This window comes from Physcomitrium patens, chromosome 10 (assembly GCF_059467195.1).
Source record: "Physcomitrium patens ecotype Gransden chromosome 10, ASM5946719v1, whole genome shotgun sequence".
Lineage (NCBI taxonomy): Eukaryota > Viridiplantae > Streptophyta > Bryopsida > Funariales > Funariaceae > Physcomitrium > Physcomitrium patens.
Genome location: NC_143419.1, coordinates 4,019,636 through 4,044,201, shown reverse-complemented (window position 1 = coordinate 4,044,201; position 24,566 = coordinate 4,019,636). Strand labels below are relative to the sequence as shown.

Sequence of the window (24,566 nt, the reverse complement as noted above, 5' to 3'; positions counted from 1 at the left end):
AATAGTAGTAAAATCAATATTAATTAAAATGTACAAGATAAGAGAGGGATATGTTTTAGTAGAACTAAAGAACAAGTACAAGAAGAGTTCAAATACAAGAAGTACAATACTAAGATATCTTTAATTAAATAAAAATATATTAAAAAATAATAAAAAAAACTAAGAAAAATAAAATGCCAATGCAAATAAATTTAATATTTAATGAAATCACATCAATGAAGACATAAGAGAATAGAAATAGAAAGGTGTGTAATAAAAAAATCCAATAATATTGTCTACAATCACTTGGTTTGCACAACCTTGCATACTTGCATTGCAAACTATTATAAGAATTGGTGGAAGAAGGCCAATAAATATATAAGATAAGAATTACAATCCAAATGATGTTTTTTATTAGCATTTGGGCTTCTACATAAAATCTTTAAAATCAAATCTTTTAATGAATATATAAAATTAAAATTAAATAAATAAATAAATTAGATTAGACTTTCTTAAGTAGAGTTGTAGAGTTGGGATTTTAAAATATAAAATAATTAGATGTAATTAGGCCAAGAAAAGCCAATAAAGAAATAGAGGCGATGAGTCTTAATGGAGCCAAAGAGAAGAAGAGATCTAGTCAAGTAGAGCCAACAATAAATACTAAGAATATACAGTAGAAGCCACCAACAACGACTACCAATTACACTGTATTATAAAGATGGACTTTGTCAAGGTAACATACTATTAAACTTTATTCATAAGTCAATGGATCTTAATTCTTTCTTTCTTTCTTAATGATTTAAATACACTTCTTTGGCCAATTGAAAAAAGGAATGTTAAGCCTAAAAGTAAAGAGATGGACTAATAGTTTCTTTACTTATCACCAATAATACAATTTAAAGAAGATAATTGTAATACATGACAAGATAAAAAATTCCTTAACTTCCTAAAAATAAATAGATCAAAACTTATAATTTTTTAAAATCGTATTTATGAATTTAAATTACATGTTATATAATCCAAGAATATTAAATATTTTTAATAAAGTTTTGAAGTTCAAGTGTTGTATTATTAGTCTATGATCTCAATTTAAAAAAATATTATTTAAATAAGAACACATGGTATATAATAAGAGAATCTAAGATTGAACCTTCTAAAGATTTTACCACTTTATGAGATCATATGTTCTAAGAGATAGATAATCTCTAAAAAGACTTATGCCTTTCATTATGTTTTACAAAGTTATTGGAAAGAATAGTCAATCCTTGTAATTTGTGGAATATCAAAAAATTAATTAATTAATTAATTAAAAAAATAGATACAAAAGCATAAGATAAAAATCAATTATTACTACTAGATTTAAGGCATTAACAAAAATAATTCCATTTTAACAAAGTCTATGATAAGAAAAAAAATGTACAATGCTACCAAAAACATGGAAAATGAAAAAGTTTTATATTTAAATAAATTATTTATAGAATTTTAAAAATCCTTCTAAGATATCATTGGAATTTTTTTTTGAATATAATTAATAAAAAGATAATACATAAAGATTTTATACTTATAAGTTTTATAATAATAATTTTTTTCTTGCACCAAGAGATAGAAATAAATAAAATAAAATAAAATAAATACCTATTACTTTAATCAACATATCTCATAGGATTTGTACTAAAGCAATCTAAAAAAAGATTGCAAATCATATTTTTTAAAATTATAAATCCAAATCTCATGACTTTTCTACCACCTTTTTGAAGATATCTTTGTATCTTTTATAAAAAAACTCTAAATCTAAAATAACTAATAATATTGCTTAAATCTGACATTTTAAATCTATTTATAATTATATAATGTAAATCATCTTTAATGCAATGAGAAAGTTAGAATTTTTGCAGAAATTTATTTTCCTAATACTCATTTTGATTTTTGATTTTTTTAAAATATTGTTAAAATTCAAAAGAAACCAAACACACAAGAAAATAGGCTAATCATAAATATTTAACCTCACATCAAAACAAATTATAAATTTTAATATATAAATAAATCTAATTATATAGATAAATATCATTTAAAAATATCAATCTTAATAGCAGACAATGCTTTTAAAATCAACTTGTTAATTGAAGATTTATTAATCAAGAAATGAAGGTGATAAAATATAAAAACAAATATAATGCAATTATAAACTTAAAATAAGTTTTATAAGTTTTAAAATAAAAATTATATTTTAATTAATGGTTTCTATCCACAAAAGTTTTAAAATTTTACTCATGTATTATAACTACTTGTAATTAATTTTGTATGCCAAATTTTGGGGATTTCTTAAATTTAATTTCAAAAATATTAAATATACTCTATTTACACTAAAATGTAAAAATGATATTTACTAAACTAAAAGTTAAAATATTGTATTTTAAATGTTCATATCATATACAAATGATGAATTTTTATTATGTTACCTAGACTTCTATATTTATGTTTTATTTAAATTGATAAAACTTTTGCTTGAGGAATGTTCTTTTTGTTAAGTCTATAATCAGCAATGAAGGTATAAAAAGCGCTATTCCATCAGTATATTGAACTTTTTCATAGTCATTGTACTTCTTTTTTTTCTTTAAAATATATATATATATATATATATAAATAAATAAATAAATAACATCTGATATCTTGACACAATGAATAAATTTGAAAGTAAAATTATATTCATACGTTTTTTAAAAAAGTGCTTGGCTTTGTTTATGAAAATTAAAGAATTGATTCAAATAGATTTCTCCTTTTGTATTTTCGGCAATCCATAATATAATTGTTCATTAATATTTTGATAAAATCTAGAATTTTAATTTTTACTATAACTAGGAACATTTTTATACAGATATTAAGTAAAAATGCTTTTACTTTTTTCTTTTGATTTGTGAACTTGTTTACTTGACACACAAATAAGTGTCAACTGGATGTTGTAGATAATATCTTGAATGCAAAATACACTTATATAGTTTACGACTTTTACGAAAATATATTTTAAAAAGGATATGAGTTTTTTATGACAGTGGACTTTAACTATCTAAAGTTTTGAATTTTATCAGGAATTGTTATTGATTAGAAATTCTAAGTTTAACTATGAAGCGATTTTTTCTAATCACCTTGAACAGAGATTACGAACTAGTAATAAAGTAATGTAATTTATCAAAATGAAAGTGTGATTACTGGATTGCTTGACATTGTTCCATGGCGCAAGTCTGCATCTCTCCGCTGACAATATTAATAGAAAGCTGCAGACGCCAAAAATAGAAGGGACAAACACAGAGTTGCGGGGATCGATGTATCACAAGTTTTTCATAAGAATATTTAGGACGCTGAGTCGGAAGTCACTGGGTTCTTTACCGAATTCATTTCAAGGTAATGGTATGGTTTCTGAGCCAACACATACCTGTCGAAAATGCGGTATAGCAGAGGTTGAGGAAAGAGCAGAACAACAAGAAGCACCAACTGAACGCCGCAAACTTTAATGCAACCTCCACGGATCTGATGCATCTGTAAAACACCTCGTTCCGAATCCGTGCAAGACATGACAATCCATCATTGGTTATGAAAACACACGTGTATTTCAGTACAACAGAGGTTAATATTGTTGACATCCCAAAACCTGATGCCTTCAGAGAATCTGCAAAGTCGTTCTGTTGAATACAGAAGCGAACTACACGAGCGTATAGCTCAGTTTACTATGACTACATCAAGCGCATACCTTAACCCCAAGAGCTTCCTTCACATCATCATATGTCTACTTCTACAAAGGTATGGTTCTTCTTCCGCATGTAGTAATTTACATCGTATGATGTCAGAATGCCCAGCTTCTTCCAAGTTCTTGAAAATACTCTAGGCTCAGGTAAACCTTCTATTTCTTTCTTCCAAAAGAGCTATCCTTACAAATAAAAATGAAACATGATTTTCGATGTCAACTCAACAGAACCATCTTTGAACTGCTTACAACCGAGTGTGTAACCACTTGGTACTCAAAAACAATCCATTACCCCCTCAGAATGCAAGCATCTTCCAAGTAGGTCTCAGAATCTTTACAAAAGTCGCATGTGTAGCATCGACTATGTTTATACTGCATTACCTTGCCGAACTCCTGCCTATCTTCACAATTAATACTTCTAAGATGATACGGCTGCTTGTACCTTTAAATTTAGATTCAAGTAAATCCTCTATAATTCGGCCGACTCTTTATCGGAGTGATCGGTGAAGACGCTGGTGCCATCTTGTTCCTTCGCGCTCCACACCTCATTTGCAACATCAGCGCCAGGATTCTCTGCAATGTGGTCTTTGACTGTATATGCCGACGGCTCCTCTGTGGGAGATTCCTCGTGATGTTCTGTGCAAGAAATACGAAACAAAATGAGACTCAAAACAAGGAATCCAAGTGAAGCATTGTCAGAGCGATTCACTAACCTGAAGGAGTTGCAAGCTCAAACCGATCATTCTTTAACTTGAGAAGCAAACAACTTTAAAACATGATTATTAAAAGCAAGACAAGAAACTTGGGTATAAATCCATAACAGACATTGGCACAGAAAAATATCAAGAGTAATTTGGTAATCGAGCGAACATAAAGTATCCTATACGAAAGATTCCATCAAGCGGTAGAAGTGCAAATGTCTGGATCAATGTCGAGAGCAAGTTGCTTACCAATTACATTAGACTGCTTGAAAAGCTCGTGGCTTGCTCTCTCGATAGCGTCCTCTGGATGCTCTTCAGTATCCTACATTCTCCAATGTTGAACGTTAAAAACCTGGACCACAAAGTGCAATCTCCTACGAAGTTGTCCACATATCTGAAATCATAACTTAAAAACATGGCACCAAATAAATCTCACGTCATATAAGCGAGTTATGTGCAAAAACTTTGAAACAATACCCTCAAATAGCATATAGTGAAATTTGTTTTTCGCGTATGCACTCTATTTTTCAAAGTGATGATGAAAAATAGACAAAATCATTGGAGGCGACTTCATCGATACATGGGCGACATGAATAGTCTTCGGAGAGAAACTGTAGAAGTTCAACACATACCTCAGTTTTCTTCTTTGCATGCTCGTCAACGAAACTTGAGTTTCTCATTAACCTAACAAAGCCAACACGTGACATGTCGCTCAATTCGACAAGGTCAAGACCATTTAGGAAATCATCCTTCCTTCCAACATTAGAGAAATTATTATGTACAATGGACCTGGCCGCAAGGCCATTGGAGCCTTCGGAGACCAGATAGAACAATCCTCTCATGTTTCTGCAAAACATTGCAGCCATCCTCACGGTTCGTCCTTTCGAAACTCTCCCCCTAAAGCTTGCGCTTCTTTCCAAACTGGAATCTCTCTCACCGCCTCTCTCTATTGAATACACCTCTGCAGTTGACAACACACACAGAAATTAGGAGGAATCAACGTCAACTCCGCATTCAAAAATTTCACGACACCTCCTCATTCCTCACCTGCACACGAATCACCTGGACACAAACAGAGAAAATCTTACACGATGACTGCGCAACACAAACGCACATGAACGACCACTGTATCGACTATATCTTTAAAATCTCACATCAAACATGTACAACTCCTCTAAGACACGAATTCTTACTCTTTATCAGAAACAAACAAGTCTCCTGCCCGAAACACACCATTCACTCAGGCAGAACATCACTCGAGTTAATTGTAACCCTCCACAGGCGCCAAGTGAAACCAAACGAAATTCGGAAAGGGAATGCGAGATACGGGCACTTACCTGATCGAGAGCTGTGGAATTGCAAGCGTGAAGGTGTCAGAGCCGAGAAACGCAGCAGCAAGGCGGAGAGCAGCAGAACGGGAGCAGACACGAGAGGCAGAAGGCATCACAATCGCATGGAATCTTGAGGAGGGTGAGGGGGACCATGCTTGCCACCGTCGACGTCTGCTCGACCATCGGCGACGAGGAATTCGAACGAAGCCGGGACGAGGTTTGAATTATTCTATGTACGTCACGATACGGAACTAAATACTGGGTAAATATAGGGTAGTGCTAATGTTACCACTACATGTCACCTTCTCAATACATTTTTTGAGTTTTGTTTCGATAAAAATAATAAATAATGAATTTTATTTATTCAATTTTGTATTTATTGCACCTTGAAGAAATGGTTGTGGTGGCAGAAGTAGAAGAAAGATTTTGAATTAAATTTTTATAGGATTGTGGTGGCAGTAGCAAAAATTGTGGTAAAATTAGCTCCACTCTAGATAAATTGTGGAAAATTGTTGGAAAAAAATAGTATAAAAATATTTTTTAGAATTCGGATACAGTAGTAAAGCATTCATGCTTTTATCAAATGTAAAATATTTTATAGTGATATATTATTTTTTTTCTTTAAAAAATGGTATAAAATAGAGAAAATATTTTAATAAATAATATATTATTATTTTACAATACCTTTTATAATTTTTATTATATTTTTATTTATTAGTAGACAGTATAATGCTAATTGATTATTGGAATTTATATAGTTGATAAATTATTTATTTCCTTTGAGTATTTTAAAGATTTTTTAAAGTAATTATATGGTTGATTAATTTTTAATTTAAAATATTTTAATTTATAAAAGTACATATATATGTATATATATTTGGATATTTTTATTTTATAATATTGTAATAATTGTATGTATTTGAATTGTTAATTATTTTTTAATTATTTACACAGACTGGGTATATTTTTTATATAATGAAATTCAAGTATCGAATGTGTGAGATTTAAATTTATTATAAAAAAATATTAGACACCTTTGGCAGTAACAATACTTAGCTATTCTTTATATTAATTCATCTAGTAAGTTCTTAATATTTTATTATAAATAAAATTTGATGTAATATGAGCAACTAAATTTTAAGCTTATAATTTATAAAAGATGTCTAAAATAAATTTAAATAAATAAATAAATAACTATATATATATATATGTATATATATATATATATATATATAGTACAAAGTATCAAATAACTAATTTTAAAAAAATGTATTAGAAGAAATATATGATGCAAATATGAAATAAAAGAAATATTGAAACTTCTTAGGCACATATTATACAATTGAAAAAAATATGCACTTGTAAAATTTAATTCAGATTAATCTTTACTTATCTAGCAAAATGCATTTGTCTACTACTTAAGTACAGATTATGTAGAAATATTTATTTATTTTGTGAAATTTTTGTTGTGAAGAAGAATTTCCTTAGATATTATATAATTGTTGGCAACTTGTATGTTCTGAATAACAAGTAAATTTTTAAAAAATCAAACAACTTTTGATGAAAGAAAAATCTGTTTCTAAAAAACATAAAACATCTACACCAAAACATTTAAGAATTTATTGTACAAGATTGTTGCCACTATATATTTTATACTTTTAAGTATGCAACCAATTACTATTTTTTTTTTTATTTTTCTTCAAAAAATTGCCCTCTTGCATTTCTTAGTTATAAAATCATTCTTATAGCTACTTGAAGAAGTTCTTACATTATACAAGATTCAAGTCCATTATTTAAATTCACAAATTTTTACTTTGTTCACATTCATTTGGCAAGTGTTTTGATTCATTGGCTAATTTTTTTCACTTTTTACATTATTGATTTGCTTCTATTAAAATTTAATTATGAATTTTATTGTATTAATTAAATTTTTTGCTTCTCTTGTTCTTCAAATAATTATATAATTAAATTTTAAATGAATTTTGTTTTAATATTTTTAATATATTCAAATTTATTCCAAAATATCATAATTATTAGAATTTTATAGTATATATTTTTTTTCAATCTCTACTAAAATCAAAACAAAAATTTTACAAATTTTTTGGTATTTAAAACTTCAATTGATAAAATTATTGGATATAAATGTCATTTGCTCATATTATTTTTTCATCATATTCTTTTCTTCTAGTTTCTAGTTCTTCACTTTTTAAAATTTCTTTGTCAACTTTGGATTAGATTTCAATACAACCTACATTATTACAAATATTAATTTATTTAATGCACTTTTTCGTTCCAATGCAAATTTTATTGTTTTTTTTTCTTTTTTTTCTTTATACTAAAATTAATATTTTTATCAAAAATAATAATAAATTTAATTTTGGCTCTTTTGTTGTGTATGCTTTAAATTCTTTAACTTAGCTTACATAAGCTTTATTATTTGTTGATATTATGTTGTAATAAGCCCAATCGGCTTATTTAATAAAAAAAGATAAAATTACATTTGATATAAGACATGCTTGGTAAATTTTTAGGATTTTTAAACTACAGAGGTAGAAGTTCAAGGATGCTTAAGATCTTGAGACTTCTCGGCTTAAGTGCCCTCATCAATTGTACAAAGTTTATTTAGGTGTGTGATATTGGAGTGGTGTCTGATTTGGCCTAACAATTGAGTCAAAGGTGATAGCATGTCTTACAAGGTTGCAGTTGTTGATTATGTCCTTGGTTTGTGTGGCAGAGAAGGAGAGAGTATTTATGTCCTTATTTATAAAGGAGTCATTTTGTTTTGTATTGGAAGACCATTGACTTCCAAATATGTCATGATTTAGGCAAATATCTCTTTTGTTTGTGCTCTTGCAAATTGATCATTGTTATGTGAGTTGTAAGCTCTCATGTTTGTAAGGAATCAAATTGTGAGTAGATGAGTTTTTATTGATGTTTGAGTCAAGAAAAGAATCAAGGCATGTGTATGATCATGTCGTGGAGATTTGGTTCCAATTGATCTCATAAGATTTATTATTCAAATCCTATTGTGGACTTATATCATTTATATGTGATTAAGAAATTTTTATAGGAAGGAATTAGTAAGTAGAAGAAACTTCCACTTAAGAAGTAAGCGGCCGAAATAGAATATTTTTTTATATTAAGATGATTAAGAAAGTAGTTTCTATTGTAACTTGTTGTCATGAACATATATAATTATTCAAATAATTACCTATATGATTAAATAGAATAAAATAAAAATAAATTAATTAGATAATATATTATGGAGAAGTATTATAGAAGCTTTATAGATACAATTTTGACTTTACACGTGTTTACAATTGATTGATAAATTAAAAACTTGGACAAAAAATTAGCCATGTATTATACGTATTGGTAGTTTGTAAAAAAAACTAACTATATGGCACACATATAAAAAACTTGTCTTGTAAGTTAACACATGTGTCACACAATTTGGACATGTATTGAAGGTCCTATAGAACGTTGCTATGTAGTTTTTAGTTAGATAATATATATGGAAGCAAGAGTAAAGGTTTTTTTACTCTTGTTAATATCTTTTTAATTCTTAATCTTGTTTCAAGACTTTTTTTGTCTTTTGTCTTTAGCAATAGCCATTTGAATTTAATAATATATCATCTTTGAGTGATTCTTTAATTTTTTCAAGTGACACAAGAATGTATTAATCTACAACTTTTTGAACTTGTTTGACTTTCTATGAAAGAAAAAATTATGATTGTTACTTTCTATGAAAGTGAGAATAGATTTGTAATTATTGTAGATCTTCATAAGCTTCATTATTCTTATGATATAAATTTTGAATATATTATATATATAAAATGAATCATGGAAGTACTATTCTTATGATACTCTTAAGATATAAATTTTGGATATTTCTAAAATGAATCATGGAAGTACTACTCTTATGTCCATGAAAGAAATCAAAAATAAAGTTTAAAATTTGTGCCAAAAAGTTGTGTAATTAAGAGAAGAAATTAGATTAAGTTCACAACTAAATCCTAAAAATCTTACTAATACAAGTATAAGAGAAGCAAGGATAAGTATGGACAAGAAGTTTGATAGAACAAGATCAAAGTTTTGAAGGTTTTTACAATAAGTAAAGTTCTATCTAAGGTTATTTCTTTTTCAATACTTTGATGGATTTATTCAAGTTGGATTTATAAGAGCACTTTTTTCTAAGAGTACATTTTTTTGATTTGTATCCTTGATAAAAAAAAGATTCAAAATTATTCTATAATTTAAACTCATTCTTAGAAGTATTTATGACTACATTTGGAAAAAGTCATCAAAAAGGGTAGTAGAGATCAAGCTTATATTTCTATGACAAGGATGATGTTCATCCACTATATATGTTGCTGAATTTCAAAACCTTATTTGTGACATAGATTGGAATGACAAAGCCCTTATCAATCAATTTTGATATGGATTGAAAGATAATGTCAAAGATTTATTGTTGACAAAAATAAAAACAAACTCATTGAAGCAATTTATTGCTCAAGCTATTGCATGTAAAAATCAACTCTTTGAAAGACATCATAAATAAAGATTTTATTAGAGAGGTACAAGTCAAGCCATGGAAATACCTTCTAAATTTTTGAAATCTTATTCATGCAAATCAAAGCTTGTGCAAATTTACATAGTATGTTTTCAACCTCTTTTTGAGCAAGAAAAGACTTGTCATTGTCAAAAAGATTTATACTTATATTATAGAAAGTCCAAATATATTACTTAATATTGTCCAAAGAAGCAATGTAATCACAAAATAAGAAGCTTAGTTGCCAAAAAAGACAATTTGTTGAAAAATAAGTTTTTTCAACTACAATAGAGATTGTGCAACTAAAATCTTATACAATACCTAGTAAAGGCTCTATTCTCTCATCAAATTCTTCATCTTGTTTCACAATAGATGTTTGTTTAATATTAAAAAAATCACAAAGGCTTAGCCTTATTAGATTTAAGAGCTTTAGTTTATTTTATAGACAAAGATTTTGTCAAAAAATAAGAAACTTCTTTAATTAAAAAAACCAAATTTGTACATGTAAAAATAATAGGTGGTTATTAATTGTCTATTGGAGATGTTTTCTATGAAATAAATTCTTTAGATATAAAAACTAATAGTTATAATAGCTTAGAATTATTTAATGTGATTATATTTCTTTTTAAGCCACTTATTTTAGGATTATTGTAATTAAAAAAGTATAAACTTTAATTAGATTAGATTTTTTGTATCTTTGATTTCTTTTATAGTTTAATCCAAGATTCTATTAATTAGATAGAAATCCATTAGTCTAATATATTCAAATTATTATTAGTAGGTGCAAAAACTATTATGCATGTTGTAAAAGAAGGATCAATTTTTGCTATATATGCCACATCTATTCTCAAAAGAAAAAAGATTTCAAATGGCATTTTAAGCCAATGCAAAGATTATCAAGATTTTTTTGAAGAAAAAATGTAGATATTCTTTAAGAAAATCGCTCCTATGATTGTTTCATTGATCTTTAAGATAGAGCTCAACCACTATTTAGACCAATCCATAATCTATCACAGAATGAGTTAGCTATACTTAAAAAATATGTTAGAAAGTACTTGGCTAAGAACTTCATATGCCTCTCTAAATCTCCAAAATGGGCTCTTATCTTATTTGTAAATAAAAAAGATGGATCTCTATAAATGTATGTAGACTATCAAGGATTCAACAAGATCACCATCAAGAAATAAATAACTTTTACTTTTGATTTCAAGACTTTTAAATCAACTCAATTAAACAAAGGTCTATATTGAAATAGATCTATGAAGAGTATACAACTTGGTATGTATTAAAGAAGAAGATGAATAAAAATCTATGTTTTGAACGATGTATGAATATTTCAAACATAATGTCATATCTTTTGGACATATAAATATATTGATTGCTTTTCAATATTTAAAAAATGATGTCTTTTGAGAGTTTCTTGATTACTTAGTTATTTCATATCTAGATGATATCTTAATCTATTCTAAGAATATTAAAAAGCATGAACTATATATTTTTTTATATCTTATAAAAACTAAAAAATAGAAGATTATATGTCAAAATAAAAAAGTATATATTATACACTATTCAAGTTGATTTTTTAGGATATATTATTACAAATGATGGCCTTTTGATGGATCCTAAGAAGGTCTAAACTATCGTGGATTGAAAGATCCCAAAAACAATAAAAGATGCATAATAATTTTTAAAATTTATCAGTCGTTAGAAGATTTTTACCAAGAATTTTTTTTAAGTTGTAGCATCTCTTATATGTTTGACTTATAAAGTCAAACTTGAGTGGAACAAAGAAACTAAAGCATCTTTTGAAGTCCTAAAGATAACATTTTTTCTACATCAATCTTGTATTGCATGAACTTCTTTAAGGCATTTTTTATGGAAATAAATGCATCAAACTTTGATATACGTGTAATGTCATGATATAATACGACTAATATGTGAAAAGTGTGAAAAAATTATTATATTATAGAAGATCTTACTTCAAATATTGTAAAAAATTATCTTAGAAAATAAAAAATAGTCCAAAACAAAATAAAACTAAAGGTGTAAATACTATCTTTTTGCAAAATAGATTTCTATATACTTTGTAAGGCCATAAATAAGGCAAAAAAAGGTATATTAAAAAAATAAAAGATATGAATATATGTAGAAAGAAGTGAAGAGTTAATTTTAATAAAAATTAATTCAAAAGAATAAAATTTGATACCTTGAGAAGTTTAGTTATCAACCTGGATCAAAATCAAACCTTGAGGTACAAAATCGGGCACCTATAGCAACTTCAAGGTTTTTTTGTAGATGAAATAATAGAATTTGAAAACAAACTTGATAAGAATTTTTTGAACATTGATTTTGAGTGATTTACAAAGTCATAGTTTTTTGTTACAATTTCCATTCTATCTTTCACAGCCATGTATATGGTGTATTTTCAAGCAAGACTTCACATAATACAATAGTGGTATTATCACAAATAGGAGTAGATAACAAGCTCCGCCTAGTAGGTTTCAACTCCAAAAAAAATTCAATAATTAAGTCTAAATATGAGAATTATGATAAAGAGCTTCTAGCAATCATGGATTTATTTTAGGTTTGGCATCATTATCTAAGAGGCATTTCTAGTCTAGTCAATATGCATATGAATCACAAGAACCTTGAGCACTTTATGTCAACATGTATTTTGAATTGTTGCCAAATTTACTACATCATATCTTTTTGAATATTTCATTTTAAGATTATTTATTGAATTAAAAAACAATAAGGCTTATTAGATTAATTTTTAGATGTTTTTATTGTGAATCAAAAGAAAGAGATTCATCTTTTGATCAATAAAGAATAATTTTAATTAAGCCAAAGTATTTTTATCTTTGAATAAAATCAAAATTGAATATTGATTTAACTTTTTTCAAGCAAGTTCAATCAAATTTGTGTCACAAATATATATCTACTGTAATTCTTACCTAGATAATATGAATAGGTAGAAATAAATAAAAGTGGATTAATTTCATAATACCTTCTAGAAAAAGCTTCTTAGACACTGTTTTAACTTTACATGTGTTTGTAGTTGATTGGTAGGTTAGAAACTTGATTGACAAGCTAATCACGTATCACATGTGTTGGTAGCTTATAGAACAAGCTAACTATGTGGTGTCCATATAGAAAACTTACCTTCCACGTTAAGATACATGTCATGTAAATTCAACATATTTTTGGAGGTCTTATAGAATGTCGCCACATAGATCCTAGGTAGATAATATATATAGAAGCAAGAAAAAAGCCTTCTTTAATCTTGTCAACTTCTTTCTTATTTCTAATCTAATTTTAAGAATTTCTAATTTCTTTGTCTTTTGGCAATAGTCATTCAAATTTTTTTAATATATATACTTCTCTATTATTATTTTTTCATATTTCTTCAAGAAATTCTAACTTTTTTATTTACTTTCATTGAATTCTTATCCTTGATAGATTGACAAGAAATATATTTATAATATCAATGCTTTTTTTTTCTTGATTAAGAGTAGACTATCTATTTTTCTTGATAAGAATTAAATATATTAAGAGTTTTAGATTATCGTCTTCTAAATTGATATTGTCCTTAGTATTTTTTTCTTTGTTTTTAAGTCTTCTTTTCTATTTATTTTGAGCAATATTAGATATCTTTCCTTCTCTAAGTGTTATCATGGCAAAGCTTTTTGAAATGAAGAGTGTCATGGCACAAATACAAGAGCAATTGAAGGAGTTAATAATTGCAATGCATCAACTCAATTTACTGCCACATAGAGCAACAACAATGGCAAGGAATAAAGATATAGAGATGATTGGAGCTGCTTTAATATCTGTAACAAATCATGTCCCTTCTTCTATAATTGAATATTTTTTTAATATTAGAAAACCAAGGATTGCACTACCTAAGAAGCTTGATGGCTCAAGATCAAAGTTTGATTATATCTATTGGACTCTATGAAGATCCATCTTATACTTTACGTATGTTTTTTTAGCCATATAAGACAATGAATATCTTGAAAAGAAAACAAATACTACCTCTTTCTATAAAAAAAAATAATAATGAAAAGTTCAATTTTATAAAAATCCTAGATTAAAAGCAATACCAAAATAGATTGAAATATCTTTTTGATTGGTACATGTATGATATTAATAAATATACTTAAAGGCTAATAAAAAAAACTTACAATTAAAGCAAAGAAAATTGAAGTTGTTTATTAATAACATTCATCAAAATTAATATGAAGAATAACAAGTCTTTGCAAGATCTTACGAAGATAATATTCTACTTTCTATCATTATTTGTAATTTTTATATATTTTTGGTGCTAAAATAATAAAGAATCAATAACCAAAAAATTAAATATAAAAGCTATTGTTTATAGACTTATCAAATAAGACATTATAATTGTCATAACTTTCAAGATATTGTAATCAAGATGAAGATCCTCAAAAATGAAATGTTCTTTTTTGAATAAATGGTAAGATATAATGTATTTAATATCACAACCTTTGAAGAGACTTCTAATGTTTGGTGATTTTATTGAAAGTAGGAACGATTCTTAATGGTCTTATGAATGTATTGTTTGAAAGAAGTTACAAAGGCTTCAATAACAATCAAATAATGGAATGATTTTCTTCCCTTGGAATGAAACATAATCAATGAGCAAGATGACCTATCAATTACTTTCAAAGATAATAAAGATCAAAGCATATATCAAATCTAATTTTGTTACGGCCATAATCATGTAAGCTAATAATTACATATAGAAATAGGTAGAAGTAAGTAAAAGTAGATAAAAGTAAGTTAATTCTATAATATTTAATATAGAAGCTTCCTAGAAACTTCTTAGATGCTACTTTGACTTCATAGGTGTCTTTAATTGACTTTTTGGATTAGAAACGTGGTCAACAAGTTGGCCATGTGCCACACATGTTGTTAACTTGAAGATCAAGCTAACTATGTGGCCCACACGTAGAAAAACTTGCCTTGTAAGTCAAGGCATGTGTCCTACAAAGTCAACACATATTGGAGGTCCTATAGAACGTCGCCACATAGCCCCTAGTTAGATAGTATATATAGAGACAAGAGTGAAGGCTTCTTCACTCTTGTCAACTCCTTTCTTGCTTCTAGTCTAGTTTCAAGGGTCTCTAGTTTTCTTGTCTTTTGTCAATAGCCATTTCAGTTTCTATTTCAATATATATACTTGTTTATATATATTTTGTTACCTCTCTTTGAGTGAAGGCTCGCTTGTCTGAATTGTTTTTCATCGAGTTCTTGTCCTTGACAGATTGACAAGAGTACATTTACAATATCAGAGCTTTGTTTTTTCTTCAGTAAGAGTGGATTACCCTTTTCTCTGGACAAGACATTAGTGTATTGGAAGTTTGCGGATTACCCACTTCTAAACTGATATTGTTCTTAATATCTTCTTTGTTATCAAGTCTTTCTTTTCTTTTGTCTTGAGCAGTATCAAACAAATTTTTCTTCTTAGTATTATTATGGCAGAGCTTGTTGAAATGAAGAGTGCAATGGCACAAATGCAAGAGCAAATGAGGGAGTTAATGCTTGCGATGCATCAACTCAATTCACCAACACAGGAAAGAACAAGAATGGCAGAAAGTGGGGATATAGAGATGATCGGAGCTGCTTCAACATCTACAACAAATCACGTTCCTTCTCCAATTGTACAATACCCTGTAAGCACTAGAGAACCAAGAATTGCCTTACCCGAGAAATTTGATGGTACGAGATCAAAGTTTCGAGGGTTCATCAATCAAGTACAATTGGCAATTGAACTTCAACCGCAAAGCTATCCAACTCTAGGATCACAAGTCAGGTTTATTAACACTCTACTTTCTTGTTCTGCATTATCGTGGTTTTCATCTTTTTTTGAACAACGAAATCTAATATTGGACAATTTGGAAGCTTTTTTGGTGGAATTTCGATCTATGTATGGTGAACACGATGCAACTCGTGTTGCAACAAATAAGATCCGAATTCTGCGACAAGGAAATTGCTCAGTAATAGTGTATGCTTCACAATTTTGACAACTTGCAATTGACATCAAGTGGGATGATGCTGCACTCATCAGTCAATTTCTTTATGGATTGTAATACGAAGTAAAGAAATTGATGCTCAACTTACCTGATCCTCAAACTTTGAGTCAAGCAATCGATTTTGCAATAAAATGTAATAATCGACTTTTCAAATTTCGATCCGAGAATCATTCACGGGAACCTCAACGTTATTACTCAATGGCAACATCAACATCTTTGCCAAACGTACATTCGAAAGTAGAAGACATGCAAATTGACGCGCTACGTTTTAAACCCCTAACTGAGCAAGAAAAGATTCATCGTCGTCAAGAAGGATTATGTTTATATTGCGGAGAACCTAAGCACACTGCTCAACATTGTCCAAAGAAATGACGCAACTATAAAATGAGGGGTACGACGGTCAAAGAAGACAACATGTCGGAAAACAGATTCGTCCAGCTACAATAGGGACCGTGCAGCTGGAACCTTGTACAATTCCTAATGAAGGTCCTATCCTCTCCTCAGAACCCTCTCCTTGTTTTATAATAGACTTATATTTAGGACCTAAGAATTACAAAGCCTCTGCTCTATTAGATTTGGGAGCCTCAGCATGTTTTTTAGATGAACAATTTGTTAAAAGTCGTAAAATACCCTTTGTACAGAAACCTAAACCAGTACATGTAGAAGTCATAGATGGTCGTCTCTTGTCTTCTGGAGATGTCACTCATGAAACTCATCCTATAAAAGTAACAATAGACGGTCATGATAGCTACATAGCTTTTAACATAATTAAATCCCCGTCCAATCCAGTTATTTTAGGTTTATCCTGGCTAGAAAAATATAACCCTCGAATAGATTGGAATTCGTGTAAACTTGACTTTTCTCAAAGCGTTATTAATAGTTCTACCAACCAAGTAAAAAATTATAAGTCTAGAATAGTAAAACCCGTACTGATAGGTACAAAAGCATTTATACACGCAGCAAAAGAAGGATCAACTTTTGCTATTTATGCTGCACTTATTTCTGAAAACGTAAAGACTTCAAGTGGCATTCCAAGTCAATATCAGGAGTATCAAGACGTTTTTGAGAAAAAGAATGCAGATATTCTTCCTGAGCATCGTCCATATGATTGTTCAATCGACCTCAAGGAAGGAACTCAGCCACCATTTGGACCAATTTACAGTTTATCGCAAGATGAAATGGCTGAACTCAAGACATATATTGACGAGAATTTAGCGAAGAATTTCATACGCCATTCAAAATCTCCAGCAGGAGCTCCAATTCTATTCGTAAAGAAAAAAGATGGATCTTTACGAATGTGTGTTGATTATCAAGGACTCAACAAGATCACAATCAAGAACAGGTATCCATTACCTTTGATATCAGGACTCCTTGACCAGTTGAATCAAGCTAAGATCTATACAAAAATAGATCTAAGTGGAGCATATAATCTAGTACGGATCAAAGAAGGAGATGAATGGAAGACTGCGTTTCGAACCAGGTATGGACATTTCGAATATAATGTCATGCCCTTTGGACTCACGAATGCACTAGCTGCTTTTCAACATCTCATGAATGATGTATTTCGTGAATTCTTAGACAATTTTGTCGTCTGCTATGTAGACGATATCCTGATCTATTCTAAGAACATTGAAGAACATGAAATACATGTTCGTCAAGTATTACAAAAACTTAGAGATGCAGGATTGTACGCCAAGATGGAAAAGTGTGTATTTCACACTACTCAAGTTGACTTTTTAAAATACATCATTTCAAATGATGGTCTCATGATGGATTCTAAGAAAGTCCAAACAATCATGGATTGGAAGATTCCAAGGACAGTAAGAGATATCCAATGTTTCTTGGGATTTGCCAATTACTATCGGATCTTCATCAAAGATTTCTCACGAGTTGCAGCTCCACTTACACGCTTGACTAGTAAAGATAAATTCCAATGGAATCAAGAAGCGGAAGCAGCATTTGAAGCCTTGAAGACATCGTTTGTCTCTGCACCAGTCTTATATCGTGTTGACTTTTTCAAGGCATTTTTTATGGAAACTGATGCATCAGATTTTGCCTTGGGTGCAGTTTTATCACAAATGGGATAAGATGACAAACTTCATCCGATAGCTTTTCATTCAAGAAAATTCTCAGCAGCCGAGCTCAATTATGAGATCCACGATAAAGAACTTCTTGCGATCGTGGATTCCTTTCAAGAATGGCGTCATTATCTAGAAGGCGCTTCTAGTCCAGTCACTGTGTATACAGATCATAAGAACCTCGAGTATTTCATGTCAGCACGCATGTTGAATCGTCGTCAAGCTCGTTGGAGTATGTCTTTGTCAAGATTCGAGTTCATTATCACTTATCGGCCAAGAAAACAACAAGGTTTGTCTGATGCCCTATCTAGACATTCTTATTTTGCACCAAAAGAAGGAGATGCACCTTTTGAGCAACAAAGAACGGTCCTCTTGAAACCGGAGCAATTTCATCTCCGAGCAATGAAATCAACATTGACGGTTGATTCAACTTTTCTCAAGCAAATCCAGTCCAGTATGTCCTCAGACCCTCTTGTTTATGATATCGAGAATAATTCTTCCAAGTCTCATGATCCTTCTAAGTTTGAGTTCAAGAATAATCTATTATATTTTGAAGGACGCCTATATGTTCCAGAAGGAGAAGCACGTTTACGTGTTCTTCAAGCATGTCATGACTTTCCAGCAGCAGGGCACTTTGGATATAATAAGACTTTGGAACTCATATCAAGAGATTTTTGGTGGCCACAAATGTGGAAGTCAGTCAAAGACTTTGTACAATCATGTGATATTTGTTCAAGATCAAAAATTCCTCGTCATCGACCTTACGGACTTCTTCAGCCATTACCTATCCTAGAACAACCATGGTCTTCTGTTTCTATGGATTTCATCACAGATCTTCCAAACTCAAGATCTTATGATTCTATATTTGTGATAGTAGATCGTTTCACCAAGATGGCACATTTTGTGCCATGTACAAAATCTATCACAGGTGAAGAAACAGCTAAGCTTTTCATTGATAATATCTATCGCTATCATGGATTACCTAAAGATATCATATCAGATAGGAGAACTCAATTTGTGTCAAGATTTTGGAAGACCCTTTTCAAGATTTTAAAAGTGGACATAAAGCTATCTTCGGCTTTCCATCCTCAAAATGATGGACAAACAGAGCGCGTAAACCAAGTCTTGGAGCAATATTTAAGGTGTACTATCAACTACCAACAAGATGATTGGACAATCCTTCTGCCATTGGCAGAGTTTGCTTATAATAATACGGTACATTCTTCCACGCAACAAACACCTTTCTTTGCCAATTATGGCTATCATCCACGACTTGATACTTTTGATTTTTCAAAAGTTGATATTCCTGCAGCAAAAGATATGGCAAATCAGTTGTCAGAGTTACATGCAATAATGAAGACGCAATTGAAGGAAGCTCAAGAACGACAAAAAATAAACGCAGATCTATATCGTAAGGAGCAACCACAAATCAACGCGGGTGATAAGGTATGGCTACTTCGTCGCAATATCAAGACTACTCGACCTTGTGACAAGTTGGACTATCGTAGGCTTGGCCCCTTTTCTGTTTCTGAACAGATCAACCCAGTTGCATATCGGTTACATCTACCGGAGTCAATGAAGATCCATCCTGTATTCCACGTGTCTCTTCTTGAACCATATAAGACAGTGGATATACAAAGAAGAAGACAAATGCCACCGCCTCTTATAGAAGTAGATAATAATGAAGAATTTGAGGTGGAAGAGATATTAGACTCAAGGCGACGCCGAAATAAGCTGGAATATCTTGTTCATTGGCGCGGATATGATATTAGTGAATGCTCATGGGAGCCATCCATGAATCTAGCAAATGCATCAGCTAAAGTCAAAGTTTTTCATCAACGACATCCATCAAAATCAAGTTGAAAATCTCTCTTATAAAAGAGACAAGATTGAGGCAAGATAACATTCAATTTCCTATCCTTGTTTGTAACTTCTTTGCATTTGTGACGCTAATTAGATGGAGAGCCAACAACCAGCGGATTCAACTCAAGAACCTTTGTTTGCTGACCTGCTAGACGAGACATTACGATTGTCACAACCTTCAAGACGATGCAATCGAGATGAAGATCTTCAAGAACGACATGTTCTTCCTCGAATAGATGGTGAGATACAACGCGTTTGGTATCACGATTTGGGAAGGGATTCCCGATGTTTGGTGATTTTGCTAGAGGTAGGAACAACTCCTGATGGTGTTCTGAATATTCTATTCGAAGGAAGTTACGAAGGCCTCAACAATGATCAAATAACTGGGTGGTCTTCCCGCCCTGGTATGGGACACTACCGATGGTTGAGAGGCCCTATCAATCATCTTCGAAGAGAACAGAGATCAGAGTATGTGGCAAATACAATTCGTCGCATCATAGATTTTTTCAACATATGATGACCGCTCTTTGTGGAACTCGTCTCTAGAAGGGGGGGTAATGTCACGGCCATAATCATGTAAGCTAATAATTACATATAGAAATAGGTAGAAGTAAGTAAAAGTAGATAAAAGTAAGTTAATTCTATAATATTTAATATAGAAGCTTCCTAGAAACTTCTTAGATGCTACTTTGACTTCATAGGTGTCTTTAATTGACTTTTTGGATTAGAAACGTGGTCAACAAGTTGGCCATGTGCCACACATGTTGTTAACTTGAAGATCAAGCTAACTATGTGGCCCACACGTAGAAAAACTTGCCTTGTAAGTCAAGGCATGTGTCCTACAAAGTCAACACATATTGGAGGTCCTATAGAACGTCGCCACATAGCCCCTAGTTAGATAGTATATATAGAGACAAGAGTGAAGGCTTCTTCACTCTTGTCAACTCCTTTCTTGCTTCTAGTCTAGTTTCAAGGGTCTCTAGTTTTCTTGTCTTTTGTCAATAGCCATTTCAGTTTCTATTTCAATATATATACTTGTTTATATATATTTTGTTACCTCTCTTTGAGTGAAGGCTCGCTTGTCTGAATTGTTTTTCATCGAGTTCTTGTCCTTGACAAATTTATTGCATCTTCAAATAAATCAACAATTTATGACCACTTCTCGTGGAACTCATCTTTAGAAAGAGGGATAATATCAAGAACATACATATTTACTATAATAATTACCTATATGATTATGTAGAAGTAAATAAAATTAGATTAATTAAATAATGTCTTATAGAAATGTTTTTTAAAAGCTTTATAGATGTGACTCTGACTTTACATGTATTTGTAGTTAATTAATAAGTTAGAAATTTAATCAACAAGTTAACCACATGTCACACATATTGGTAGCTTGTGAAATAAGCTAACTATATTACACACATATAAAAAACTTGTCTTACAAGTTAAAACATGTTTCTCACAATTTCAAGATGTGTCACAAGTCTTATAGAACTTTGTTACATAGCTTTTAATTAGGTAGTATGTATAGAGAAAAAAATGAAGCCTCCTTCATTCTTATCAATGCTTTTTTAGTCTTTGGTCTTATTTCAAGTCTTTTTAGTCTTACAGTCTTTGAAAATAGCTATTTTAATTAAATATTATATCAACTTTGAATGATTCTATAATCTTTTCAAGTGATATAATAATATATTGAACTTTTAATTTTTTAAGATTCATATGATTGATACATATTATTTAAGCATCTTACAATCTCTAAATTTTTGAAGTTCCATCCATGCTTCTATTTCTACTTAAATTATAATTTATCTTACTCAACATATGGCAACCTTTTTGTGGAATTGTTCATTTTTGAAGATTATTGTCATATTTTTAATACTATATGTATCAAAATTTGGTTTAACTAAATATGTAATTTATCCATGTCTTTCAAATTTGTTGCATGAGTAGTTTGTCTTTGGTTAATTATATAATTTTATTTTTAGAAGTAAATCTATGGTATTTTGTGGATGTGTCATAAGTGAGTTAGATGAGATCCTTCTTTTCTTTCTCACTACCATAGTCTTGAATTATTATTGATCTTTAATGTACATATTTTGTTGCAATTAATAAAAAAAATATGAAAGTAGATAATAGAGTTCCAAAACCTCAAAAGTACATTGGAAGTATTTTAGAGTGTTGCAAAGATATAAAGCAATGTCATCTACAAAATATTTGTCTTTCACTATAGTAATTTTTAGAAATTATAAGCCTTCTATTTCATATCTTAGATCATTAATTATATATGATAATGCATTCAAGATGATCAAGTAGAGATATAGTATTAGAGAATACTCTTATTTTATAAAGTATTATTATAACAGGGTATTAATAAGATAATTATATAGATAGTTAGAACCATGGAAGATTCTAGAATTGGAATTAGGTTAGTGGACCAGATAGGATCCATTGTGGAACATTCTAAAAAGAATTTAAAGTGGTTATTTAGGTGTGGCCTACCATAGAACATTGTAGAAAAGACTTAGGAAAGTTATCAAGGTGGAATCCACCACTTAAAAATATTTTAGAAAGTCTAGGGTGGTAAAACAAGGTATAAATAAGAGAAGCTAAGGCCTTCTGGGCATCTAGTTAAGTATAGCTTCAAACCCTTTTTTTTTAATAAAATTTGATTTTACATCCTTTTTTTCAATTTTGTTCTATTATATTTCTATTTATTCAATTTTCCTTTCATGTCCTACTCTATTTAATTCCATTCACTTCTATTCTGGTCTATTTTATCCTATTTTATAATGAGATTTTATATTGTTGTGGAATAGAACGAACTTAAATTTTTGAAATAGTTTGGTCTTATTTCAATTGCAAAATAAATATATTAGTCTTGTTATTATTAATAAAGATTATAAATTAAAATTATTCATAAATTATAGCAATCCACTTTGTCCATTTGTTAAAAAAACCAAGTTTGATCATGATTTATTACAAGAATGTCGAGTTGATCCAATTGTATGTCTTTGTAAAATCAAAGAAAAAGATAATTGAATCTTAGTTGTTTTCTTAAGCCCAATAGATTGAGACTTGTGGCAAAAATCTATAGTTGAAGATATATCTATCTTTAATAAAGCTTATCTATGTAAGGTGGATATAACTTAATAGGACCAGTTAGGGGCGATTGGCTAGAATTTTTGTAATTAGTTTGAATATTGAGAAGAGTACAATAATTGATTTGTAGTTGCAAATGTTGATAAGTGAATTATATTTGGATATTAAGTTGAATAAGCCTTACTTAAAAGTTCTGTGAAGCAATTCTTATCCAAAAGACAAATTGAAGTAGTTGATGAGATCTTATTTGATTGTGCTCTACATTTCTATGAAGAATTTTATAGCTATGGTATCTTTGTCAGCTACCTTAAATTTTAATAAGTTCATTGTTATTTTTTAGGACATTCTTTATAGTGATGGATGTGATAAATGTAAGATTCTATTTTCTTGTGATATAAGTTAGAATGTTGTTTAGGCATCCATCTTAGCTGCTTTGGTTTTTTTCTATTACAAAATTTTTTGTATTGAAGGTTTTATAAAATTAATGTATATATTGAGAGATTTATTTGTAAGATTTGGTAATGTCCATTGTTTATAAATTCTTAGATATCCAAATATTTATAATTTATTGAATTTAAAGAATTCTTCTATATAATTATTTTATACATAAAATTATTTAATTGTTGTTATATTTTTGGTAGCTTTTAGTTAGACCATCTAAATCTCCTTGAATAAAGTTTATACGTGATTGTGGCATATTTAAGCTTGAAGGTCCAATTAATTGATATGAAGTTCTTTTTTAGTATTCTAAATCTTTCATAATTATTTTCCATAAGTCTATGAGTTTATTTTTATTTTTATTTTTATAGAGTGTATTATTAATTCTATGTACTTCTTTAAGGCCAATAGCAACCTTCTTACTTAGGAGTTCTAAAGTAGTATTGAAAAGAGCATCTTGGACCTAAGCTTATAAATAAGTTTTCTATCAAATTGCAATTGTTTCTTAAATTTGAGTGTTTTGAGTATAATTGAGAGGAAAGTAATGTAGTCTAAGAAATTAGAAGCTTATAGCCTTATAGTATGGATGCCTCTAAAATTATATAGTTCTTAGTTGACATAGAATCAATCAATTCTAAACTAATAAGGTATGAAATTTGGTCTTTTCCAAGTAAAGCTCTTTTAAGTAGTCCTTTAATATGAATCAAAGTAGAATGTCTCCAAGATG

At 29.6% G+C, this 24,566-nt stretch overlaps 1 protein-coding gene across 1 annotated transcript; it reads right to left on the bottom strand.

Annotated features, from left to right (window-relative positions):
• Positions 1–3,561: 3,561 nt before the first annotated feature.
• On the bottom strand, positions 3,562–5,842 carry LOC112287996 (uncharacterized). Its single transcript, XM_024531716.3, has 5 exons — positions 5,757–5,842; positions 5,467–5,481; positions 5,052–5,380; positions 4,669–4,741; positions 3,562–4,354 (listed from the first exon to the last, which is right to left on the bottom strand). The coding sequence occupies exons 3-5, from the start codon at positions 5,283–5,285 to the stop codon at positions 4,188–4,190; spliced, it is 474 nt and encodes a 157-aa protein (XP_024387484.1). The 5' UTR covers positions 5,286–5,380; positions 5,467–5,481; positions 5,757–5,842; the 3' UTR covers positions 3,562–4,187.
• Positions 5,843–24,566: the final 18,724 nt, after the last annotated feature.

Excerpts from the sequence above, each read along its gene's own strand:
- LOC112287996 (XM_024531716.3), bottom strand. The coding sequence starts at position 5,285 with ATGGCTGCAATGTTTTGCAGAAACATGAGAGGATTGTTCTATCTGGTC. Across the intron at positions 4,742-5,051 it reads ATGCAAAGAAGAAAACTGAG|GATACTGAAGAGCATCCAGA; the intron begins GTATGTGTTGAA and ends TGGAGAATGTAG. Across the intron at positions 4,355-4,668 it reads CAAGCAGTCTAATGTAATTG|AACATCACGAGGAATCTCCC; the intron begins GTAAGCAACTTG and ends TTTCTTGCACAG.